General features: G+C 47.7%; 1 protein-coding gene and 1 long non-coding RNA gene across 3 annotated transcripts; one reads left to right on the forward strand and one right to left on the reverse strand.

The window, feature by feature from the left end:
- Positions 1–47: 47 nt before the first annotated feature.
- LOC120824591 (calpain-1 catalytic subunit) lies at positions 48–17,920 on the reverse strand. Of its 2 annotated transcripts, XM_040185489.2 has the most exons (23): positions 17,590–17,918; positions 16,196–16,224; positions 15,663–15,903; positions 15,142–15,211; positions 8,505–8,623; positions 8,201–8,334; positions 7,480–7,648; positions 5,260–5,343; positions 5,102–5,187; positions 4,957–5,031; positions 4,668–4,828; positions 4,064–4,233; positions 3,760–3,771; positions 3,479–3,690; positions 3,362–3,401; positions 3,143–3,208; positions 3,013–3,070; positions 2,871–2,935; positions 2,521–2,589; positions 1,957–2,035; positions 1,760–1,873; positions 1,541–1,599; positions 48–837 (listed from the first exon to the last, which is right to left on the reverse strand). In XM_040185489.2, exons 1-23 carry the CDS (start codon positions 17,803–17,805, stop codon positions 811–813), a joined length of 2,355 nt encoding a protein of 784 aa, XP_040041423.2. In that variant the 5' UTR covers positions 17,806–17,918; the 3' UTR covers positions 48–810. The 2 variants fall into 2 exon arrangements, with proteins under 2 accessions (XP_040041423.2, XP_077936108.1); XM_078079982.1 differs by having other exon boundaries at positions 5,102–5,343; positions 17,590–17,920.
- LOC120824673 (uncharacterized) lies at positions 2,513–3,788 on the forward strand. Its single transcript, XR_005713023.2, has 3 exons — positions 2,513–2,644; positions 2,818–2,965; positions 3,136–3,788. It is a non-coding gene; the product is annotated as an uncharacterized LOC120824673 (long non-coding RNA).
- Positions 17,921–18,179: the final 259 nt, after the last annotated feature.

The following is an 18,179-nucleotide window of genomic DNA, read 5'->3' on the forward strand; positions in this document are numbered from 1 at the left end:
TTTGGAAGTGTAATTTGAAGTGAACCAATGAGACACAGATTCAGTGATTCGTTTCCTTTGTAGACTTTAATAAGAGAAACCGAGCGGAACTTGAACGCATCGTTATGACTCACAGGCACATCTTTAATTAACTGATCTCCGGTGTGATAAATAATGTGTATATAGTGTCAAATGTTTAAATAGACAAAGTTTACATAGACGTCATACTAAGCATAGCTGAAGGCAGTCGGTTTATACATCAAGTAGCAGCAGAAGATTCAGTACGTTGATAGCGTAGTACTTTCATAATGTGGTACTGTAGTAACGTGGTACTGTAGTATGGTACTGTAGTAACGTAGTGCTGTAGTATGGTACTGTAGTAACGTGGTACTGTAGTATGGTACTTTAGTAACGTAGTACTGTAGTAACGTGGTGCTGTAGTATGGTACTGTAGTAACGTAGTACTGTAGCATGGTACTGTAGTAACGTGGTACTGTAGTATGGTACTGTAGTAACGTGGTACTGTAGTAACGTAGTACTGTAGTATGGTACTTTAGTAACGTGGTACTGTAGTAACGTAGTACTGTAGTAACGTAGTACTGTAGTATGGTACTGTAGTAACGTGGTACTGTAGTAACGTGGTACTGTAGTAACGTAGTACTGTAGTATGGTACTGTAGTAACGTGGTACTGTAGTAACGTGGTACTGTAGTAACGTAGTACTGTAGTAACGTGGTACTGTAGTAACGTAGTACTGTAGTAACGTGGTACTGTAGTAACGTAGTACTGTAGTAACGTAGTACTGTAGTAGCACTGGTTGTCTTGTTGCTCTTCATCCACACATGGTCACATAGAGCCACTGTGGAGAGACGTCAGAGGATCAGTGGGACAATAAACAAACTAAAAAGAAAGTCAATGTAATAGAAATTAACTAAATGAAATTCACAAACACCAAATATGAAGATGCGAAAAAATGTATATATACACACATGTGTTTTTGTTTTACTTCCAATGCAGAAAGCTCTCTGAGTTACTAGTTACTAAGTTACCGTCACGGCTCTCCTGTCTAACTGCAGTTAGCAGCGGTTTGGTTTACAAAGTGAAAACCAGCACAACAGAAGTAAACCAAGTTGCGTTAACTGCGTTAGAATATTTTATCGCATTAATGTCGGCCACATTAATTACATAGATTAATCTGTTAAATATATATATACAGTGGGGAGAACAAGTATTCGATACACGGCCTATTTTGCAGGTTTTCCCACTTACAAAGAGTGTAGGCGTTTTATCATCTTCAACTGTGAGTGACGGAATATAAAACAAAAATCCAGAAGTGGAAAAACCTGCAAAATCAGCAATGTATCAAATACTATCAAATACATACACAGTTCTCCCCACTGTATATGTATATAAATACACGCATACATATTTCAATATATAGGTAAAGACACAAAAATAGTGATGTTATGCACCGCAAGGAAGCCTTCAGACGATGCTCAGGGCAATTATATCAATACCAACTGATATTTGATGACATCATGAAAAACATTGACATCGCAAACCTCGGAGATGTTAAGCTCTACACGTCCTGTCCCATCTCTGTCCAGCTCCTGGAAGGCCTCTTAGGAAAACACCACAGGAGAACAAGAAACACAACGTGAAACTCAGCGAAAGGCTCTGTGCTGTGTTCAGGTCCCGTTGATCAAACCTCTCCAGAGTGAACAGATGGCCCTGAACACAGCAGGAGAGTGAACAGAGGGCCCTAAACGCAGCAGACGTACTGAACATGGCCTCCAACTTGACGAGGCAGCAGGTGAAGTTGTCGAAATCGATGATCTCGTTGTCGGCGTATCGGGCGACCAGCATCTGGTACAGCTTGTTGTTCAGTTTGAACCCTTAGGACACAGGGGTCAGGGGTCACGGTTAGTTCAGAGAAGCCTACCGTTAACTCCGGAATGCCGTGGCTAATTATACTTACCGCCTTCTCCCAGCGCCAGGCGCATCTCGTAGGCGTTCATGCATCTGGATTTATCCAGATCAAACTCACGGAAGATTCCCTGCCACGTCACAAGATTCAGATAAACATGGGGGCGCTAATGCTAATGCTCGCTAGCTAAATTTTCTAATTCGCTAGCGTTTCTAATGCGTTCTGCCCATGTGGCAAAGCACCAAACCAGAATGCCTTGCGAGAATTGCGCTACTTGCTGCCAAATGCTAACATTAGCCTAGCTTTGACGCTTACAAGAAGCAGCGGCTAAATTCCTTTCTGAACATTTTTTAGGTGAGAAAACAACAGTGGATTTTAAATATTGATAACAACTACAAAAAACAGGAAATATGTAATGTAATGTAACAAGAATCTTTCCTTCTGACCACGGGAACGAAAAGCTAACTATGCTATAATTAGCTTCTTACTTCACACTTCAAACAACTTCAAAGTTCATGAGTGAAGATTATCTGGATAAAACCTAGAAGAATCATAGCAATCCACCGGTTGGGCCACAAGTTGTAGTTCTCAGTAAGGTTCCTCCCCTGAACTCACCAGCCACTTCCGGATCTTGTTCCACAGAACCTGGAACTCCAGGAGGCCGAGTCGAGCGCTGCCATCTTTCTGAGCACGAGTCAAGAAGAAGACGTGAGGATGAATAAAGAACACCTTGTTTAAAGTCAGTAGAGCCACAGCTTCTTAATACAACTAAGAATACAAAGATACAGATGAAATAAATAAGTGTTTCTCAGCGTCTGTTTCAAATAAAGGACATTTAGGAATTTCACAATTAAACCCAAATATTTACTATTTCTGTCTTCACATAACCAACCCCCTCAACATCAAAACAAGCAATGCCATAAAACCCATCAGAACCATCAGACCCATCAGCGGTGTAAGGATACGTCCATGAGGCTAACCATGGCTCTGCAGGACTCCATACTGAAACCATCCGTCTGAAGATCTCCGTCTGTGAACAACCACAAGAGAAGGAGAGATGGTAGGTGCTGTTTCGATACTCGCCACGTCAGAGGCAGAGGAACTTACGTTTGGACATGACCCGGTTGAGGACGGTCCTGAGCTCTTGGACTGAGATCTCCATGTCCTGAAAAGAGGAGACATGTTTAATATGTGATATAATATGATGTTTCCTCTACCATTGTGATCTAGAACTCACGTCTCCAGACAGCTGAGCGAACATGGACCGAAAGGACTCGTCCACGTCGTTCACCAAGACCTCCTCCTTCAGAGAAGAATGGCGAGAAGGTCAAAGTTCATCGCAGCGCAAAATCAAGAAGCAATTAATAGCGTTAATAAACAATGTATCCAAAGAAGGTTTATCCACCAGATGTTCAGACCGAAGGTGTAAATCCATATAGAAGACCTCCTTGCTCACCTCTTGCTCAAAGGTCGCCTCCACGTTGTCGTCCATCTCCCTGTAGAGACCCACACGGCGTTACCAGCACATAATTAACACTTCAATACTAGAAATCAGTAACATCGACAAACTCACTCCGTCTCTGAATGCTTTTCCGTGAAGACCCTCAGGACAAAGTCAGCCTCCTTGGAAGGTTCGTAGGTTGACGGCACCACAATGTACTCACCTGGCGGGAGGCGGAGCCTGGCACTCACCTCCCGCAGGTTGATGAAGGTCTCTGAGCGGGCGCAGGAGGAATGGCGCAGGAAGAAGTCCTTCTTCATGTGCACGCTGGCACGGCCTCGGTACTGAGGGACACATGGCAGCGTTTGGTCTACAGAACTAAAGAGGAGGCCTCATGTGTGTGGGCGACTCACCTCTTCAGGAACCTGTGAGCAGAAGAAAAGAAGAAGAAGAGCACCGGCTCTGGTGACATGCTAACGTGCTAATCCAGGGGCTGCTACATGGTCACCAGGGAATTCATGTAGTTACTAAGCGGTTCAGGGTTGTTGGGACACTCTCAGGTAGTTCCTGCTGCTGGTAGGTACATTTTATTAATAAAAAAACAATTTCAAAGTAAACAACAAATCACAGGAGTAAAGATATAAACAATGCAATGTGTTTGATCTGGCGGTTATGGAGATTGACTGTGGCCGTCCGGTGTTGAGGGTGACCTCTCACCTCGTAGATGGCGAAGCCGATGGTGTGCACGTCCTGCCCATGGCGGCGGTAGCGCCGGCGGTCTTTCTGCATAAGAGCCACCAGCAAGCTGCATGCGGGCTCCTCGTCCGTGGGATCGTCATCCTCCTCCAGAAGGGACACCTTATACTGTGGGTTGATCCAGAAGGTGTCTGCAGGGAGGGAGGAAATGTAGTTGGTATGCAAGAGGCGGTGGAATGTGAAACCATCCAAAGTAAGTTTGCTGGTGTTGTGTAGCCGGATACTGTGTAAAACAAAAAATGCTTACAAAAACATAATGCTTTCCTTTGTGCACCAAGAGTCCTGCACCTAAACTAGTACTAGTACTAGTACTGGTACTAGTGGTGTTACCAGTAGTAACACCAGAATACAAGATAAAGATGTTTCCATTTGATATGCAAAGCTGTTCCCCTGTATAGAGATGACCGTAGATGACCTGATAACGCAAATAGTGCCTTGACCGTTCCATGAACCTGCCTTGAAGTATGCAGCCTACTATGGCTCGTCGCGACACTGGTTAATATTTATCAACTCAGGTGTTCATTTTTAATCCTGGTTAAAAAAGGGTTATAAAGGCCGTCCTCACTGGGATGGTTCCGGCAGCCCCCCGCGGTGCTCCCTCTCCTCCAGCCGCCCTCAAACATGGTTGTGGTCCAGAACGAGCTGGAGTCCTGGCTCAGAGCGTCTGGGGTCATGTTACAGATCTCCAGTCGGGAAAACTGGCGCAAAAAATCCTGGAAAGACATCCTGAGGGACACTTCACCATAAATATATAAGACATTCAACTTCACATTCTAGACCCAGCAGAACCCACCGTAACCCAAAAGAACCCATCAAAACCCACTAGGAAATACCAGAACCCTAAAAGAACCCACCAGAACTCTCCGTCCTCCATCTGGCAGAGCAGCTCGTCCTTCTCCGCCGAGTCGACAGAGGTCCACTCCGAGGAGCTGAAACACACACCGGATGAAACCACAGCCGTTGGGCCCTTTGGACCAGCATGGATAAGAGCAAACTGACCTGTCGCTCCAGGCTCCAGTCCACTCCACCTGACCCCAGGGGTTCCTGATCCTGATCAGCTTCTCCATGTTTCCATGGTACTCCACCTGCAGAGGAAAGGAGGACAAACATCTAGTGTCACACACACACAAATGTGGGTCGGACGGAGGTGAGCTCACCTGTCGGAGCGCGGTTACGGAGTAGGCATGACCTTTCACCAGCTTCTTGAAGGTCACCGCCTCCATGTCCAGAGAACTGGTGATCTGAGGAGAAGGTAACATGTTGTGAGGTCCTCTTCTCTTATTTATATTCAAGCAGGCCAAATATACTATTACGACTTCTTCACAAGATGAGGCAAAAACTAAGCATCGCAGAAAGTAAAGTCCTAGAAACATCCGACATGAATACATTGATTCATGTTTAACTTGTGGTTATAATACGGTAGATAAATCCAGCATTCTGATTGGTTGAGAGTGAGTGCATTATTAAGCGATAATGCACAGTACCTGATTGGTACGTTTGACCCCAGCGTCCCATATCACTGCGCACTCAAAGTAACATGTTAGAGTTTGCGCGACCGTTAGTTCTGAAGAGGTTTTGATTTGTGTTTTGAATGTGGAGATGTCAGTGTCAGGTGAGTTTGGGGAGAGCGTTACAGAGGGAGGGGGCAGCTATGGAGAAGGCTCTGTCACCCTATCCGGTGCTTGGTCCTGTGGGGGATGGATAGGATGTTGGCCTCAGAGGAGCTGAGCCGACGGGATGGAAGGTGATGGTGGAGCAGGTCGGTGAGGTAGGAGGGGGCCTGACTATGGAGGGCTTTGTGAGTGAGGAGAAGGATCTTGGATGCCATAAAGAATATTATTGCAATAATCTATTATAGAGGTGATGACGGCATGGATCAGAGTTTCAGCAGCAGAGGTGGAGTGATGGGCGGAGACGGGCTATGTTTTTTAGGTGGAAGAAGGTTCGTTTGACATGATGTTTGAAGGAGAGGTTACTGTCCAACATGACTCCGAGGTTGCGGATGTGTGGGCAGGGGGACGGAGTGGAGTTGTCGATGGTGAAGCAGAGGTTTTGATGAGAGAATTTGGACAGATGATGATCATGTTGGATTCATCACAGTTGAGTTTGAGAAAATTGGTTTGCATCCATAATTTAAGATTATGTCTGCTACTGGTGAGAGTAGATGGGATGGGATCCAGGATGCAGGTGGAGCTTCTCATTCCTGTCATGAAGGAAGAGAGCTCCAATGGGAACACAGGGGAGAACTTAGAAAGGGGCTGAGGGGTAAGCATGAGAGGGGCAGAAGGAGGATGGTAAGGGCAGGGGAATTGTTCAGGTTGCTGTAAATGGTGTTGACTTTAGTTTTGAAAAATGAAATGAAAGAGTTGCATTTGTCCACTGTAAAGGATTTGGAGGTGTTGTCCTTAGGTTTGAGAAGTTGGTTGATTGTAGAGAAGAGAGCCTTTGGGTTAGAGGAGCCAGAGTGTATGAGGTGTGAGTAGTAGGTGGACCGGGCAGATGAGAACGTCATTATATTGTTGAAGGTAGTCAGAGTGGGCCTGGAGATGGACGGTTGAACCTGTTTTCAAGCTGGTGCTTACGGGTTTTCATGTGGTGGAGTTCAGGGGTAATACCAGGGAGCTGAGTGTGTGAATGAGACCGTTGAGAATGAGAGTGTGTTGTTGTAGTAGTTTACAGGATCAGAGGGATTATCAGACTTCGGGGGAGGAGAGGCAGACATAGTTGTGGGGAGATGGTTTTGAGATTTCTGAAGGAAATGTTGCACTTGGCTTTTGGGATGGGGATATGGATGTGCATGTCAATGGTGATAGCCAGGTGGTCGGAGACATTGAGGTTGAGGCTGGAGAGCTGAGGTGTTGGGATACTAGTAGGCGTTAGCGCTTTACCTTTCGAGCCAAATATTGTTTTAATTATGAAAGTAATCTGTAAAAGGACGCTAACACCGGTGAATTAGCCGGGCGCTGCTATAGCCATGACCCGGACAGACGTCTATCGTCATTGTAAACATTGTTTTTCGCGGAGATTAAATATTGATTAAAGAGTGGCCAAAATTACCATCCATGCTGTCAACATATCCGGCAACTGAATTGTGCCCTTTCACAATAAGAAAGCAACACCTCCTAATAGCGCAGTAAAAACCCAGCATTGTCCGACCGTTGCCAGAGTGTTCTTATCACTTCAAAGTAATGTAAATCTATTTATATATCAATGAGATTTGACACGTAGATTTGTTGATATGAATTAATATCACTTGTGTTGCCCGGGCGATCAAGAAAAAAAGACAGCGCCAAAGAGTGCCTGGGTCAAGCTAATATTAGCTTGTTGTGTGAATAGCTAGCAGACAGGAAGTGAGGGGAGTCGATGGTGTGACTGACGTCGATAGAGCAGCCGAGCAGAGACCCTCTCTCCAGAGCTTTACTGATGATACGATGAAGATCTCTGGGAGCTTTCCTCAGTTCGTACATCTCCGACACGCCGCCAGTAAAGTCCTCAAAACCCTCAGTGGTGCTGCCCCCGGACAGCGCCTCATAGGAGCCATTCAGCCTGTAAACAGCCCATAAACAAAAGGTAAACAAGCAGTAAACAAGCAGTAAACTGGCTCTTCGCTGGCTATCCGCATCCAGTGAATGGATGGGGTCCAGCTTACATCCAGGACCTGGTCCAACCCGACATCCCGACCTCTGACCTCTCTGCTCTGCATGTGATAAACTGCTTGTTCCTCCTCACTGAGAGCAAAACACTCCACTAGATCTCCACTCTTTGCTGTCCTGCTCCTAAATGGTGGAAGGAGGTCTCTGAAGACACCAGGACCACAGAGAGCCTTCACATCTTCAGACTAAAGACACACCTCTTCAGACTCTACCTCCACTAACACACTAACTAACTGGAGCACTTACATTGGACTTATAATGGTTCTTATCTACAGCAAGTTGTAAATTGGCTTATTTGATGAAATTGCACTTTCTTCTTTCTTGTTCTTCTGAGTTTGTTTCCTTGCGGTGGAAATTAACTTTGTTGTAAGTCGCTTTGGATAAAAGCGTCAGCTGAATGAAATGTAAACTGGTGAACCAGCACTGAGCTTGCGCTTGTCCTTACTTGGCGTAGGCCTTCTCCAGCAGGGCGCTCCAATACTCGCTGCCTTCAGCTGAGTGCACGAACATCAGCTCTCCGTCTTTGACTGGCAGACGGTCGTCAATGACAACGTCCACCCACTCCCCGAACTGCCAGAACTGGACAGAACACACAGTAAACAACCAATAAACAAGAAGTGAACACTGAGTAAACTAATCATAGGTGTGAGAGGATCACTGTATCAGAGGGTCTGAGAGCAAAGATCTCTACTGGTGGTGAGCGCACCCACAGGTGAGTGGCTGCAGCATCTGGACAGGTGGCTTCTCACCTGGAAGTGGAAGATGCCGGCGTATTCCTGGCTGAAGTTCTGACCGTGAGGAACAACGCGGTGCAGCAGCCGTTCGTTCAGAGTCAGAGATCCGATAGCAGCAAGCAGCCAACAGTCTCCTGGAGATTAACATTAGCACAGATATATAGACACTTCCCTACCTTCAGACTGAGTATTCACAGTACTCATAGTACTCACAATACTCATGGTAGTAAGTACGTACTCATCATACTGTACGTTTGTTTCTGAACATTCAGCTTGATTTTCTGTCCTCCGACTTTAAACTAAACAGCGTTCAGCTGTTTAAAGTCCATGTGAAACTAACTATAATCCTAATAAAACAATTTCTTACACCACACTGTAACTTTCACTCTATTCCTACTTGGAAAATGAAATAAACGGTTATGGGTCTGAATCACAGTTTTATTTTCCAATATGTCTGGATGCTGAAGCTCTTTGCTTGATTGCTTTGAATAAACTTGCTTTGCCTTCATAATAATTATATTATTATTATTATTATTATTATGTAACGCATCACAAGAGACAGGAGTGAAACCCAAGCGCAGAGCGCAGCTTTATTGTGGAAGTACAGACAAGGGTTAGGCGTGGTCGAGTCCAGTAGGCGGGCAGAGGGTCGAAAGCCAGGAGAGCGGGGATAAACAGAGGCACCGTCAGGGGGTCAGGCGTGGTCGTATCCGGAGTACAGGCGGGTGGTCGAAAGCCGGGATTACGTGGAGTTAGACAGAAGTACCGTTGAGGATCAGGCAGGCAGGAACGAGGTCTGGGACAAACGAGAGGTCAATAACAGGCAAGAACAGGAGATCGAGAAAACGCTCGGAATGTGATGGAACATGCCCAAGACTTCGCAAGGAGCTTTGGGGAGTCACAGGCTTAAGTACAGGGCTGGCTCTGATTAGTGACGAGCCCCAGGTGAGTCGGTGGGCTGATCCCAGATGGCACAAACCATTATGGCTCAAAACCGAGGGGTGACTGAGGTCCCGATCTTCGCACCTCAATATTCCGGGGACGGGGAGCGTCTGCCTGTGACAGAGCCCCCCCTTCTACAGGCGGCTCCGGAAGCCGAAGTTCGTCCTCTACGGGGGGGCCGACCCCGAGGCCGCGGGCCGGGACATTCGGGGTGGGCCTGATGGAAGTCCGTGATGAGGTCAGGGTGTATGTCCGCGGCTGGACGCCAGGCTCTCTCCTCAGGGCCATAACCCTCCCAGTCTACGAGATATTGTAGACCAGACTGGCGACGACGCGAATTCAATAGTGCCCTGACCGTGTATGTTACCCCGTCATCCAGGAGCGGTGGGGGTGGTGCCGGCTGCACCTCAGGTCCTGACTGACCGCCCTCGGTCCTGACTGCAGGTTTAAGCAAGGAAACATGAAAGGTCGGATTGATCCTGTAATGGGAGGGTAACTGTAACCGATATGACACTGTGTTGATCTGTTTGATGATTTTGAATGGGCCAATGAAACGGGGACTTAGCTTCTTAGACGGGAGGCGGAGACGGATGTTCCGCGTGGAAAGCCACACGTCCTGCCCGGGTTGGAACCGGGGCGCTGGGCGCCTGCGCTGGTCGGCGTACTTCTTCTGGCGCTGAACGGCCCGTTGTATCTCTGTCCGGGTAGCGTCCCAGACCGTCCTGCTCCGCCTTAACCAATTGTCTACCGCCAAGATCTCAGACGGTTCCCCAGACCACGGGAACAGCGCTGGCTGAAAACCGAGCATGCACTGGAAGGGTGATATCCTTGTGGATGTGCTTTTATGCGAGTTTTGCGCATACTCTGCCCATGGCAAAAACCGGCTCCATTCCCCTGGTTGCTGAAAGCAGTAGGCGCGTAGGAACCGGCCAATCTCCTGGTTCAGCCTCTCCGTCTGTCCGTTGCTCTGCGGGTGGTATCCAGACGACAGATTCACTTGTACATTTAACATCTTGAAAAATGCTGCCCATACCTTCGAGGTAAACTGGACCCCTCGGTCTGACACAATCTCCTCAGGGAGGCCGAAGGTCCGGAACACATGATGGAATAGAGATTCCGCGGTCTCCAAGGCAGAGGGTAGCTTCTTAAGGGGAATCAAGCGGCAGGCTTTGGAGAATCTATCCACCGCCACCAAGATGGTGGTAAAACCCTGGGAACAGGGAAGGTCGGTGATAAAGTCCACTGCCATATGGGACCAGGGTCGGTTAGGTATGGGGAGGGGTTCCAGGAGACCTGAGGGGAGGTCCCGGGGGGATCTTGTTTGTGCACACGTGGTACATGCCTGAACATAGTCTGTGACATCCTGTGTTAGAGATGGCCACCAAAACTGCTCTCTGGCTAGTGCAAGGGTGCGTTGGATACCTGGGTGCCCAGAACTGGGGCATGAATGCATCCACTGAAGGAGCTGAGCTCGGACCGCTGAGGGCACTTAGGTTTTATTCCCGGGACACCCCTGGGGAATCGGGTCACCTGGCAGGGCCTGTTGTATCTGTCCCATGATATCCCACCTGATGGGAGCAATGATGTGCTTAGGTGGTAGGATTGGTCCCGGAGTGTCCTGGGAGGACGCAGATTCCTGGAGCCGGGAGAGTGCATCTGCCTTGCCATTTTTCGAGCCGGGTCTATAACTCAAAATGAAGTCAAAGCGGGTAAAAAACAGAGACCAGCGAGCTTGACGCGGATTTAGCCGTTTAGCCGACTGTATGTACTCCAAATTACGGTGGTCGGTTAGCACCAGAAAGGGGTGTTTGGCTCCCTCTAGCCAATGCCGCCACTCCTCAAACGCCAGCTTGACCGCCAAGAGTTCTCGATTCCCTACATCATAATTTCTTTCGGCCGAGGTCAATTTGTGAGAGAAGAACGCGCACGGGTGTAGCTTTGCGGGCTTACCCTGGCGTTGTGAGAGGACGCCTCCCACTCCTGTCTCAGATGCATCCACCTCCACCACAAAGGGGAGGGCCGGATCCGGGTGCCTGAGGACCGGCGCTGAGGTGAACATGTCCTTCAGTTTCCGGAAGGCCGAGGCGGCAGCCTCATTCCACCTGAGCTTCTTGGAGGACCCCTTGAATAGAGACGTTAAGGGTGCTGCAACAGAACTGAAATTACGGACGAAGCGTCTGTAAAAGTTTGCAAACCCTAGGAACCGCTGGAGCTCCTTGATAGTCTGGGGCTCGGGCCAGTTCATTACTGCCTTGACCTTCCCCTCGTCCATCTGGACCCCCTGGGGGGATATTATGTACCCCAGAAATTGTACCTGTGTCTGGTGGAATTCGCACTTCTCCAGCTTGACATACAAGTGGTTCTCAAGCAGTTTGTCGAGGACTTGGCGTACATGCCTGACATGCGCCTCCAGATCTGTGGAGTAGACCAGAATGTCGTCAATATACACTATTACACTCCTGCCTATGAATTCCCGGAGTACTTCATTGACAAAGGCTTGGAACACTGATGGGGCATTGGCTAATCCAAAAGGCATCACCCGATACTCGTAATGCCCTGTTGCCGTGTGGAACGCCGTTTTCCACTCGTCCCCGTTCCTGATGCGAATGAGATTGTAGGCGCTGCGGAGATCTAGTTTAGTATATATCCGAGCTTCTCGCAGTTGTTCCACTGCTGCAGGCACCAAAGGCAGGGGGTAGCGGTACTTAACGGTGACGGAATTCAACCCCCTGTAGTCAATACATGGTCTGAGACCCCCATCCTTCTTCTTTACAAAAAAGAAACTTGAGGCTGCAGGTGACGTGGATGGGCGAATAAAGCCGTTGGCAAGAGCCTCCTCCACATATTTTTCCATGGCCCGGGACTCTGGTAAAGATAATGGGAAGATCCTACCTCGGGGTAGCGTAGCTCCTGGCACCAAGTCAATGGCGCAGTCCCATGGTCTGTGTGGTGGCAGGCACTCGGCGCTCGCCTTGCTGAACACCGCTGCAAGGTCTCGGTAGGCCGGGGGGACCTCTGGTGTGGCAGCCGTGGCTGTGCTCCTGATGGTGGCTGTCCTGAGGGGTTTTGTCAAACACTGAGAGACACACTTGTCACCCCAACGGAGCAGTTCGTTAGTGTTCCAAGAAATTTGTGGTTCATGAAAAGCCAGCCATGGCAGACCTAAAATAACATCGTTCGATACATTGTCAATGACTAACAGGGATAATTCTTCAGAATGCAGAACACCCACAACCAGGGTAACCGGGACGGTAACCTGTGAGATGAAGCCTGACCCAAGGGGCTGATTGTTTATGGCGGTAATCGATAATGGTGGGGAACAGGGCAACGTAGCTAGTTGCAGTTGTTGTACTAGGCGTTGACTAATAAAATTCCCCGCAGACCCCGAGTCTATCAACGCAGGAACGGTTGTTGCCTGCCCCCTGCTCCCGATGATAGTGACCGGTACCAGGCATTGGTGCTGGGAGATGTTTGGGCAGAAGAGCGTACTCACAGTCAGTGGCTGTTCCCTGGTCCGCCGATGGGGGCAGTTGTTCCGATAGTGCCCAGCCTTACCACAATAAAAGCACAACCACTCCCTCCTTCGTTGATCTCGTTCCTCAGGGGACAGTCGAGTTTTTCTGAGCTGCACTGTTTCCCCCTCCGGGCCTGGGGTACCCTCGGGGACGCTGTGTGGAAGACCCCTTAGCGGGTGGTCATCACTGCCCCGGGACTCCTTCTCCTGCTGTCTCTCCCTCCTGCGACGGTCGAGTTGGGTAGCCAGGCTGATGAGGTCCTCAAGGGTATTGCCCCAGTCCCTGTTCACCAGTTCATCCTTAAGAGACTCGCTAAGGCCATGATAAAAGGTGGGCATCAGGGCAGAGTCTTCCCACCCGCTTTCTGTTGCCAAGGTCCTGAAGTCTATCGAAAAGTCAGACACTGACCGTGGGCCCTGGCGTAACTTCAGGAGGCGCCTCGCAGCCTCCTGCAGGCTAGTAGAGTGACCAAACACCTGTCTTAGCCGTTGCATGAACCCCTCATGGTCGGAACAGACAGGTTCCTGTTGGTCCCACACGGCCGTGGCCCACACCAAGGCTCTTCCTGTGAGCCTAGAGATGATAAATGCCACTTTAGCACGGTCTGAAGCAAACTGTGGGGATTGCAGTTCAAATATCAACGAGCACTGCGTCAGGAAACCTCTGCAGAGTTCGGGACTACCATCATATCGCTGAGGTGGCGCTAGATGAAGTGCTGACTGTGGTAACGCTGGTGCGAGGGTTCCTCTGGTAGAGGGAGCCTCGACAGGGGCAGTAGCGGCGAGCGCCTGAACAGCCGTATGTACTGTGTACTGCTGGAAATCCTGGAGCGCTGCTGCTAAGTTGTGCACGGACTCCCCGACTCGACCCAGTCGTTGACCGTGCTCTGCTTGGACCGCGGCAAGATGTTTGACGATATGTGCCATGCTGGGGCCTCCTACAGCCCGCTGGTCCGGGTCGGACATCTCCAAGGACTGAAGGGACTCTGCGACTCTGCTGGGTCTGGTTGAAGGCGAAGTCTTCTGTAACGCATCACAAGAGACAGGAGTGAAACCCAAGCGCAGAGCGCAGCTTTATTGTGGAAGTACAGACAAGGGTTAGGCGTGGTCGAGTCCAGTAGGCGGGCAGAGGGTCGAAAGCCAGGAGAGCGGGGATAAACAGAGGCACCGTCAGGGGGTCAGGCGTGGTCGTATCCGGAGTACAGGCGGGTGGTCGAAAGCCGGGATTACGTGGAGTTAGACAGAAGTACCGTTGAGGATCAGGCAGGCAGGAACGAGGTCTGGGACAAACGAGAGGTCAATAACAGGCAAGAACAGGAGATCGAGAAAACGCTCGGAATGTGATGGAACATGCACAAGACTTCGCAAGGAGCTTTGGGGAGTCACAGGCTTAAGTACAGGGCTGGCTCTGATTAGTGACGAGCCCCAGGTGAGTCGGTGGGCTGATCCCAGATGGCACAAACCATTATGGCTCAAAACCGAGGGGTGACTGAGGTCCCGATCTTCGCACCTCAATATTCCGGGGACGGGGAGCGTCTGCCTGTGACATATTATTTATTATTATTTATTATTTGATGGACCTATAAGGTGCCCAACATCTCATCATGTGACTTCATGTGACCTCGTGTGACATCATGTATCAGCGAACATGTTGCTAAAATATACAAGAGGCTGCTATTTATTTTCCTTTCCTTGCTTGTTGTGATATGAACTTGTCATTATCTTGATATTAATCACGTTAATGTTCCGACGTTCTCACATCCCACGTGACGTCACACGAGGCGACAATGACGTGATGAGGAAAATATTTTTACTGGAAGCATCAACTTGTGAGCTGAACATCAGCAGACTCCATTCTGCTGAACAGACACTTGAGTGGTCAGCGGGGACTTGCTAATGCTAAGCTAAATGGTAAGAACAACACATTAAGCTACTAATGTTTCCGGGTAATGGAGTTCCCACTCACTGATCAATAAACAGATCAATGCAAGATCAGACCTGATGGACTTCAGTTGTCCTTGTGAGCTCCTGGGTTACATACATGTATGTATACAGGTACACAGCACATCGTATGTGTGTATACACACTGTTTATTCCCTCACCTCATACCGTCAGCTGGTCTCTCAGCAACCATTGTCGGGAAGTTCCCTTCAAACCACACACACACACACACACGCGCGTGGTCACATGACTCACCCAGGGCGCCTTGACAAATGTCCGTCCTGGTGGCTCCGCCCACAATGAACTGCGGGTTCTCTGTCAGCTTCTGAAACAACCAGAGAGCAGAGACAAGCGTTACATCATCATGGTCTCTGTGAGGGACACACATCCTGATGCTACTTTGTATTTACTCTAATCATACGTCAACATGCTAACTGCAGCTGTATATGCACACGTTATTTTTGGGTTAAACTTTTTATCAAACACTCACTGTCTTCTTCTGATGTTCTCAGCTCTGTGTGTTTGATATGTCTGAACCAAGTCCTGGTTCAGCCAAATACAGGCCTGCGATTGACATCGATGAGTCACTGCAGTGTGTCAGCTGGTCATAGAGAACTAAACGTATCCTCTGATACAGGATCACAGATCTAAGCTTGTTCTGTGATGTAGGGCTACGGATCTAAGTGTGTGTACTGATACAGGATCGGGGATCTATGCATGTCCACTTATACAGGACCATGGATCTTTTAGTTGTCTTCTTCAGTCTGGGTTCTTACCGTAGGTCTCTTCCACTCGACCCCTCTGGTTTTGGCGGTAAACGGTCCCAGTTCCTTGAAGCCCAGTGAGGCCGGTTCTGCTGGGAAAACCGGGTCCTGGAACAGGAATCCATTCTGCTGGCAGTCTTCCTTCAGGTCCTGGAAGTTCTGGTTCAAGTAGGGTACCGCCTGCTGGACCGTGCCCAGACCTCCAGCCCTCTGCCGGTCCTTCTGGATCCGCCCAGATATGCCTCCAAACATGCTGACCCATGACACACCCAAGGAACTCATTCGACTCAAGCTACACAATTATTGGATGGACTATGATGGACTGGATCATTGTTCATGTTCCCATCAGGATGAACAGTAACTTTTCATCAGGTCTACAATGTGTTCAAATACCAAATCCCTGCAGAACTAAAAGTCATCCGAGCATGCTGACAGTTAGCTAATGTTAGTATGCTAACCAGATTATGGGCATGTTACCGTGCCAACACCTGGTCAACATTATCAGCGTATGGGCATTATAAATGTAAACAGGCAGAGGTTTGTACCTGATCTCGTCCAAAAGGATTGTAGGAAGCTGACAGGAAACAGAAGTCTGGTTAGTTCATTGGTTAAAGGTAAAAGTGACAGTTAGACCAGCACATTAAATCTAACAACAAGGTATGAGGACGCCTGTGTAGGTAGCTCATACATGTATGTGAACACTTGTGTAAAGGTAGCTCATACATGTATGTGAACACTTGTGTAAAGGTAGCTCATACATGTATGTGAATACCTGTATACAGGTACTAATGCGGGAATGACAAAACCTATATAAAGGTACTCATACGGGTATGAGAACACATGTGTACAGGTAGCTCGTACAGGTATGGAAACACCTGTGTTAAAGCAGCTTACACAGGTAGAAGAAGTTCAAGGTGAATTACAGAGAAAATTAACAATAATAATCAATAACAATAATTTCGGATTGAACTGATCGAAGGTTCGTCTGATCGGATCATTAAGAGCAGCTGACTCAGCAATCTGAAATCACCAAAATACCACACGGATCCCAGTGCGGTACTTATAACAGGCTGGGTACTGGGACCAGTGTGGTACTAGTACTGGTCTACACTGGGATCAAACGGTTAATTAGAAAACAAATATATAATATATCTCATGCTAAAGAAACATTTAATCATTTAAGAACAATTGGTTTATTTTTAGTGCTTTTTTAACAAATAAACTTACAAACAATAAATATTAATTCAAAATTGTCTCGCTAGCCCCCGAGAATTGGTATTGAAATTTGGTATGTATCTATAAGCTGATAGGACGTACAAAGAATCCTCCAGGAGGAAAGCCCAAAACCCCTTTTTTCAGTTTTAAGGGGCCGTATTCAAGGCACCTTCCAGGTAACGGTTGTGAGGGTACGTTAATACGGCTTAATAGCCCCCCTATAAAGTTTAGACGAAGCAGTTTACAAGGTACGTTTAACCCACGTGGATCAAACCCGGTTGCCATGAAATGTGAGTAGACAATCATTCGGGTTCCTGCTGCAAACCCACAAGGAGGTTGGTTATTGTTGTTGTATAATGTAACTTCTTATATTGGAGTGTGTTTACTGTCCAACAATACTATCGGTTACAATTTAGATTTTACTACATTCTATAATATTACATGTGAACTACTTCCAAAATAAACCTTTGATTTATTCACTTTATTTTAGAATTAGTTTTGTAATTCATTCATATTTACCCTTATTCCCTTATTTAATGTTTACAGATGTTTACCATATTTTATGTATGTTTCTAAGATTATAAACTGGGGATGTAAATAAAGCAAGAGAAACCACACCGAGGAGCTACTGATTGGTTGAATAAGAGGATGACGTCACTGCATTCTGCTGAATCAACCCGAAGTCAAACATGCGTTCACAGAGTCAAACAGCACAAACACTCACCGAGTCGGCAGTAGCAGGGTGCAGTACAAGTAGTACAAGCAGTACAAGTACAAGTAGTAGCAGCAGTTGAAGTAGTTGTGCAGTACTGGTTGAGACGCTGTGTTGGTGGTTGCTCTGCTGCAGAACAAGCCCCGCCCGATGGGAGGGACGGAGATACCTCATCATCACCATCATCATCACCATCATCATCACCATCATCATCGTCACCATCATCATCGTCCCAATTTAAAGAGACCAAACAGCATCAAACATCAAGTTGGTCCCTGTAATGTGATCATCTGATCTAAAATGTGAATACAGATATAATCCTATCTGTAACTCAGAGGGGTTTCCTCACTCTCACGTTTCCACTTGATTTCCTCTCATAAGAGAAACAGCAGCTTATTCGGGTCAACGCGGTGCTGCACCCACGCCCTGTTTCTTAAATAATGGAATTAGCGTAGAGGACTACACTATGAAGCTGATTAAACTAAATGACTAGACTTTAAGATATAATCAATCTCCTGTAAAGCCAAATACAAGATTCTTAGTTCATATAAACATATTAGTTTGAAAAAACACAACAATGGAAAATATTTGGAGAATAAATA

Source organism: Gasterosteus aculeatus, chromosome 9 (genome assembly GCF_964276395.1).
Source record: "Gasterosteus aculeatus chromosome 9, fGasAcu3.hap1.1, whole genome shotgun sequence".
Classification (NCBI taxonomy): Eukaryota; Metazoa; Chordata; class Actinopteri; order Perciformes; family Gasterosteidae; genus Gasterosteus; species Gasterosteus aculeatus.